At 37.0% G+C, this 7,449-nt stretch overlaps 2 protein-coding genes across 7 annotated transcripts; one reads left to right on the top strand and one right to left on the bottom strand.

Annotated features, from left to right (window-relative positions):
• On the bottom strand, window positions 669-7,062 carry LOC18778906 (protein SUPPRESSOR OF GENE SILENCING 3). Its single transcript, XM_020562488.1, has 7 exons — window positions 6,070-7,062; window positions 5,628-5,922; window positions 5,368-5,425; window positions 5,116-5,167; window positions 2,522-2,679; window positions 2,338-2,403; window positions 669-822 (listed from the first exon to the last, which is right to left on the bottom strand). Exons 1-7 carry the CDS (start codon window positions 7,060-7,062, stop codon window positions 684-686), a joined length of 1,761 nt encoding a protein of 586 aa, XP_020418077.1. The 3' UTR covers window positions 669-683.
• Window positions 2,869-4,916, top strand: LOC109948421. 6 transcript variants are annotated; one of them, XR_002271039.1, is made up of 4 exons: window positions 2,873-3,520; window positions 3,820-3,861; window positions 4,244-4,315; window positions 4,659-4,916. XR_002271039.1 is itself a non-coding variant. In XM_020561317.1 (3 exons), exons 1-3 carry the CDS (start codon window positions 3,254-3,256, stop codon window positions 4,800-4,802), a joined length of 483 nt encoding a protein of 160 aa, XP_020416906.1. In that variant the 5' UTR covers window positions 2,915-3,253; the 3' UTR covers window positions 4,803-4,916. The 6 variants fall into 6 exon arrangements, 1 of the variants encoding a protein (XP_020416906.1); XR_002271037.1 differs by having other exon boundaries at window positions 2,883-3,520; window positions 3,820-3,918; XR_002271038.1 differs by having other exon boundaries at window positions 2,888-3,520; window positions 3,820-3,879.

Here is a 7,449-nt window from a genome sequence, read left to right as displayed (position 1 = left end):
ACATAATATGGTATAAAATTATGGTATAAAAAATGTAATAAGACTAGTATTATTTATTTTTCTTCTCATGGGTGTTTGGATCGGATAGAAAAATCTATTTGAGAGAGAGAAACTCAGAAGTGGTAAAAGAAGAAAGTTTTTGAGGAACTCATGAAGCCCACCTCTCCACATATGGAGCTAGAGTTCTAATTTGGAGGAGCTTTTAACATGTTGACTGTTTTACCCCTGAAATTAATTGCAAAATTGACAGACTTTGACAATAGGACCATTTTGATACTAAATGGAGAGTTTGACTATTGAAATGAAAATTTTAGTTGGTGGACTAAGATGAGACGAGCAAAAATTGGGAGACCATTTCAATAAATAACCCTTAATTATCGCTTGGCATTTAGGGCATGGTAGGATATAACTTACTCCAAGAATGGCCATTCTATTTCCATCCTACAAAACAATGTCACTCTACCAAGAGAATCCATAATGAGGCATAAGATTATCTTAATTGCCAGTGCCCAGCACTAGTCTCAACCATGTTAAGGATTTTCTAAACTTTGTGCTTATCTAGCATTGATTATGTTATTCAGAGTATGCTATTCAGATTTCTAGATGCCCTAAACTTTCTTAGTGACTCATAGCTAGTCTTTCCACCTAAGATATCTCGCCTTCAAAGGACATGGGCAGTTTCTTCAGGCACAATGCGGGGAATACTTCTCCATGAGCTGGGTTAATTTGGCATCAAAATCCTTCTCCAGTTCTACCTCTTCCTCCCAATGCCTCCACTTCATTGCAGTTTTATTATCTTCATGAGCTTTTATCAGCATATCTGATGCAGGAGCATAGTGGTGGATCAAGATAGATATTTTACATTTAATTAGTTATTTCATGATATATTGTTATTTTCTTATTTAGGTAGTTTTAGGATATCTTTTATTATTTATGTGTAATTTTATAATTAATTAGTTTATTTTTGGACCAAGTAGCCTTGGTGCCCAAGTCTTGTAAAGCCTATAAATAAGGCTAATGTAATAGTTGTAGGGGAGATATGTTGATGATTAATAAAATAGTTTATTTGTGGCATGGATTTGCTACGATATATGTGAGTTTGCACTAGCCCTAGATTTCGGTGCTCGTGTATGTGGTTGGTGACCTGTCTCCGGATCCCGATCCCCATCAATTGGTATCAGAGCTATGGCTCAAGATCTGCTATATCGGGGAGGTTTTTGGATGAAGGGTCGTTTTAACAACTACAACGATATGGAGGAAATTAGGAGGATGCTACGGCAACTTATGGAACGCATTGCTCGCATTGAAGCTCAAACCCAGATAGGTAAGAGTTCTGACGGGGAGGGATGTGTGAACCCTTATCTGAACCGAGTAGCTCGCATCGACACTCTAAGCCGTGAGAGTCTCGACGGGGAGTACGAGGGTGATAGCCCTTTTCATTATTACGCTCCGCTGTGTGAGTCAAGTGAAGAGGGGCACGGTTATTCTTATTGTGTCTTTGAAGGTATAAATGAATTTGGTAATTTTGGTGCATCTTGTTATTCATCGAAGTTATTAAATTTGGATTTACCTCCAGTATTTGATCCTTGCAACTGTGAAAATTGCAATGAAAATTGTTTGAGTGTTCAAAGCAATTTTGATAAGCAATTTATTGACCAGAATAGTGACGAGATGAGAATTGAGAAAACTTTCGAAGATATTATTGATTTTATGGGCATTAATATTTTCACTTGGAAGGTTGCCAAAAATCTGGTTGATTTTGTCAATCGTTTGAAGATTCTAGAGAGAAACATTTGCATTGCTAGAGGGAGTAAGAAGCCAAGAATAACGAAATATTCCAAATATCTTTTTATTTGGAAAGGAAGGTTTCAATTGGATGCTAAAAGATCTAGAATTAATATGAAGCAATTGAAGATTCTACTCGGATTTTCCACAATCAAAGGCTTGAATTCGAGGACGAATTCTTTCCAACCATGGGAGTCTGATGCAGGAGCATAGTGGTGGATCAAGATAGATATTTTACATTTAATTAGTTATTTCATGATATATTGTTATTTTCTTATTTAGGTAGTTTTAGGATATCTTTTATTATTTATGTGTAATTTTATAATTAATTAGTTTACTTTTGGACCAAGTAGCCTTGGTGCCCAAGTCTTGTAAAGCCTATAAATAAGGCTAATGTAATAGTTGCAAGGGAGATATGTTGATGATTAATAAAATAGTTTATTTGTGGCATGGATTTGCTACGATATATGTGAGTTTGCACTAGCCCTAGATTTCGGTGCTCATGTATGTGGTTGGTGACCTGTCTCCGGATCCCGATCCCCATCAATATCTCTCTCTTCCACAAATTCTTCCATCTCTTTTTCTTGAGACTTGATGAAGTTATCAATTTCCGCCGACCTAAAGCCAGGAGTACAAAAGAAATAAAAATCAAACAAAACTAGAAGCACCGCTTTAGGACATGCATTGGGGTCCTAACTTTCTCTAGTCAATACACATTCTTTAACACACTACTTACCTGTATTTCTTTTCCTCTCCATTTGAAGGATTGACATACGACTGCTTCACCTTGTCACGTTCTTCCTGCTGCAGCCTCTCAAAGCTTTCTTCCTTTGCATCCCTTGATTCATGAATTATTTTGATTTGGTCTTTGAAAAATTGTTCTTGCAGATACATCTTTTCACACCCAAAAATAAATAAATAAATAGATGATTAAGCAAGCAAAATTAAACGAAAGAGCAAGTACATCTGCCAAAATGAACACACTACAAGAAAAATAGCTTTTGACAACATGCCACTAACAACGTGCGTCTATTTCACGTTGTGGAAGTATACTTTTGACAACATGCACCAAGTGCACGTTGTAGTACGCTACTTATAACAACGTTCCTTTAATACGCGTTGTCAAAATGAAATTTAGAAAAAATTTCGCAACGCAAACATGCGTGTTGTGATATCTTTAAGTTCTACAACGTGCAAACCATGTTGTCAACTTGTTTCATTTTTTTAAAGGAAATATACGCAAAAATTATGCGGGAGAACTCCCTCTCTTTCAAAATATTAAAACATTCGAAAGTTTTTTAAAACCCCTCTTTTTTCTGAATAATATTTCACAGCCCCTCTTTCTTTTGCAAATCACTCTCACACTGCTAAACCTAGGGAAAAATCCAATATCCCAACCTCTTTTGCTCCATCCCAGCCATCTCTCTCTCTCTCTCTCTCTCTCTCTCTCTCTCTCTCTCTCTCACTCATGGATCCTCTCTTTGCTCATCATCCACTGCCTCTGTCATTGCCAACTTCACAGCCTCTCAATCTCTTATCGCCGTCATCAAATCCCTCAATGCTTTGCTCTCTCATCGCGAACCACTACTTCTTTTGTCTTAGATCTACAATTCTTAAGGCCAATCCTAATATTTGTTGTTCTTTGCAGGTATTGGCCTTCATCACCGAGCCCACCAGCATCTTTCCACCACTAACTTGCTCAGCCTCATTTAGGAAAAAATTGAGTGGCCTCCAGGTACAAAATTTTAGTGCGAAGGTTTGATTTTTGTTGGATTGTTCATTTGATTTTGGTAATATAATATTTGGGTTTATATTACTATTTGGATTGTTTGGTTTTGTTCACTGTTTCGATTTTGTTCACTTAATATATATATTTTTATAATATACATTAAATAGTGTGTTTAAGGCTCTTCATGTGCTTATGAATGCCTTTTTTCTATGATATATATATAATTTATATTCCCTCAAAATTTTCTGAGTGGATATGCCTTCAAGGATTAATTTTAACTTTCATCAGATTCCTTCATATTACAGGTTTTGATACTGGTTTTGTGCTGATTACATGTGTTGATTTTGGTTCCCTTTAACAAATGGGTAAGCTTTCATCTTTCAAAAGCTGTCCCTTTAATAGGGGTGAGTTTCGGATTTTTCCTTCAACTTCTTTTGCATTTTGTGTGTTAATTTTGACATATGTTTTTGTTGGGTATCTTGTCTTGGTTATGAATAATTTCAGTTTAGGCCAGAAAACTTGAGTAAGGTTTTTCAGTGCAAACAGATATAAGATCATAATAGTCTTCTTGTACATACTTATTTTCAATTGTTTTATGAAAATTTCATGTCTGGCTACAAAGCAATTTGCATTTTGTCTTCTAATTTTTGCCAATATTGTAGCTATGCAATTTTGTCTTCTAACGAAATAATTTGCATCATGTATGATTGTGATTATTGTTTGGCTTAGGAAGAAGAAAATAGAAGGAAAGGGCGCATTAAGGGTCCTCCCGTTGGACAGATATTGATGTTAACCTTTCCTGTACGTCTCTGCATTAAACTTGCTGTATTATGATAATATAAGTACAATAATTTTTTCCCCTGATATGTTGTATATTACTCTCTAAACTACCATATCTTTGATTGAGCCTTGAGGGGATTGATTGTTAAAGATCTTTGTTCTCTGTTCTGTTATGCATTTTCTCTAATTTAACTTCCTCTCTTACTATAGTTCATCTCAAACTTAGAGAAAGATAAGAACATAGTTTAGTTGGTTGGATTGAGTTAATGGCTAATCATAGGTTACTAGTTTTGCAAACTTTCTATTCCTAAATTTGCAATTTCTTAACTATTAAAATTGTCTTGTTTGATTTTTTTTTGTTCAGAACTTCTGTGCGACCTTAAGATGGATAGTATGGGTGCTTCTTGGAATGATAGGTGCACATTGGTTAGATAATATTCCGCAATTGGACAAAGGGTTTGAAACACAACTAATCAGGTTTCTTGATAATGCTTTACAAGGATTTTAAATTGTAATTATACTATGCATAGTTCAATTTCCCTTCATATGGATAAATGTAAGTTGACAATGAATCTTTCTATGGAGTTATTTTTTGAATGAAAACTCTTTATTATGGGTTACATTATGATTTTTATTTTATCAAAGGTTATATTATGATTGGGAAGGAAGAAAATAGTCACACTTAACTAAAGCTTGAATTTATGGATCAACTCTATTGTTATAAGGTGATTATGAATATAATTTTTTTTTTATTATAAATATTTATTATCACAACGTGCAAAGACTGTTGTTAAAATTGAAACAACAACATGTCTATGAACGTTGTCAATAAGACATACAACAACATGCCGAACACGTTGTTGTCCATTGATTCTACAATGTGTGCACGTTGCCGTTAATGGCATGGACAACGAGCACTTAAATCAACGACCACATGCAAAGCCTGTTGTCGAAGGGCCTTGACCTTTTAACGACATCGGCTTCCACAACATGCGCCGTGTGTTGTCAATACCCTTCAACAACGCCCAATGAGCGCTGTGAAAGGACTTTTTTCTTGTAGTGACAAGAAATACAGATTACAATAAAGCATCTCCTGGTAGGATCTCATCTCAAATTTCAGCTTCGATTTACCTAATTAGTGATAGAAACATGTAAGACGTCCATATATAACATTAGGCACAGATCTTAATAGCAGAGAGAAATCCAATGTATCAAAGCTAGCATGTGAACTTAAAGGATTTAAGTGAAAGCTCATTGTTTTGTACACCACCCAAAAGAGACACAAACATAGAGCGTGGCATGGGTGGAGAGAGAGAGAGAGAGAGAGAGAGACCTTGGGAATGCTGGTTAAATATGTCCAAGTCTTCTTTCACCGCCATGTACCCATAAAGCTGTCGCTTCCCACCTGAATGAAATAAGACACGACGATGATCCCAAGCATCTCTGTCTGTTCCTTGCTCTGTAAAATGCTTGTGCAGACGCTCAGCCTCTAAATAACCCCTCGCAGACGCTTCAAAGATCAAAATACTAATCCCACGGTGTCCCCGTGGACCATATGAGTGCCGAGCCCTCACAGCCGCATAAGAGCTGAAGTAGTCAAGAAGCTCCTGATTTCCCATACCAATCCACTGAAATTCAAAAGCAACAGAAAATAAGGAGTGGAATGATACCAAGACAAGGAACCTTTAGCAGTAATCATGACAATGTGCACCTATATTTGACATAGTAATTTGATTACATAAAATACTTTCAAGCAAGAAAAACATCATTCATACCTTTTCATTCTCATCCTGCTCAAGTCTAGTGTTCATGATGACAACCATTGGAGGCCACACAATTTCATGATCCTTTTCCTCATCTTTTAAACCTTTCCACTTACCGAATGCTTCACCGGCAGGTATAACTGTAGTTCCCTTCCTCTGCAACTCCTCATCCAAAAGCTCCGCAAGCTCTCTATGGAGCATCACCCTCTTTGATCCTTTTGTTTTGGCATGTGTCATTAGGGGTTGCAGGCCTCGGTACCAGTCAATGGCACCAGGACCACCTTGGCATGCAGGACAGTGCCACTGCCTGGCAGGATCATTAATCTCATCAACAGTTAAACTATCCAAAATCTCAAAGAATTTCTTGAACCATCTGCTACTCTTTCGAGTTTCATGACTCTTTTCACTTGAATCCGAATCAAACTCATCACTAAATAGCTCATCATCACTATCACCCACAGCATCAGAGTTGTCATCATCACCATTAGCCGTAGCAGCAGACACATCGCCGTCCTTGTCATAGTTTCCCTGGCCATCATCTGAACCCTTGGGTTGAGGGAAACCCGCTCTGGATTGCCAGTTCCATCCGTGGTCCAGCGGAGGGTGAACTACTTGTTGCGGAGCCACATGGTTGTTTTCGGAAACCTTAGCAGAAGACTGCTGCCTTACATTTCCTCTTCCGGCTGGTTTTTTAGAATCAGCAGTTTGTGATGGCCAGAAGTTCCCAGGAGCCCTTCCTGGTCCACCACTATTCCTCATACTTGGCTTCTGAACATCAAACTGTGCCCAAGCTTTAGAATTAGAATTCTGAGGACCCCATTGTTTTGCAGTACCGCTTTCAGCTCTGTTCTTTGATTTCCTGGAAATTACCTCCCACTCTCCGTCATCTTGGGCCGAGTCCAGGCTAATGCCTGCTACACCATGAGTTAACTGCTCAACCTTGGGGCTATTGACTTCCAAGACATCTTTTCCTTTGCGATTTCCTCCATTTCTTCTCACACTCATCCTAAAGAATAATACCTTCTTTGGATCAGTTTTTAAACAAAAAATCACAATAAAAACATTAAAAAGTTTGAGCATAAATTATCTTACAGGATCAGGGACATAGCAATTTTCGATTTTGTAGACAATAACAAAATGATGTACGTGCACTTTCATTAAAATATCAATATTAAGTGTCGAATCATAAGATGATGGTATACATTTATATGGTAAATGATACAGCTAGAAGATCACAAATATTCGAAGACAAGCACATCATTCAATTTATTGAGCCAGTCTTGAACTTAATGCACCTTCTAAACAATTTTGTAAGAATCCGTTACAAATGAAAATTCTAATGCCCCAATAATATATAACATATCTGTTGCTAGAAGTAGAAAAACTGGTTTT

Source organism: Prunus persica, chromosome G4 (genome assembly GCF_000346465.2).
Source record: "Prunus persica cultivar Lovell chromosome G4, Prunus_persica_NCBIv2, whole genome shotgun sequence".
Lineage (NCBI taxonomy): Eukaryota > Viridiplantae > Streptophyta > Magnoliopsida > Rosales > Rosaceae > Prunus > Prunus persica.
Note: the sequence above shows the minus strand (reverse complement) of the source record. Positions and strands in the feature narration are given on the sequence as shown.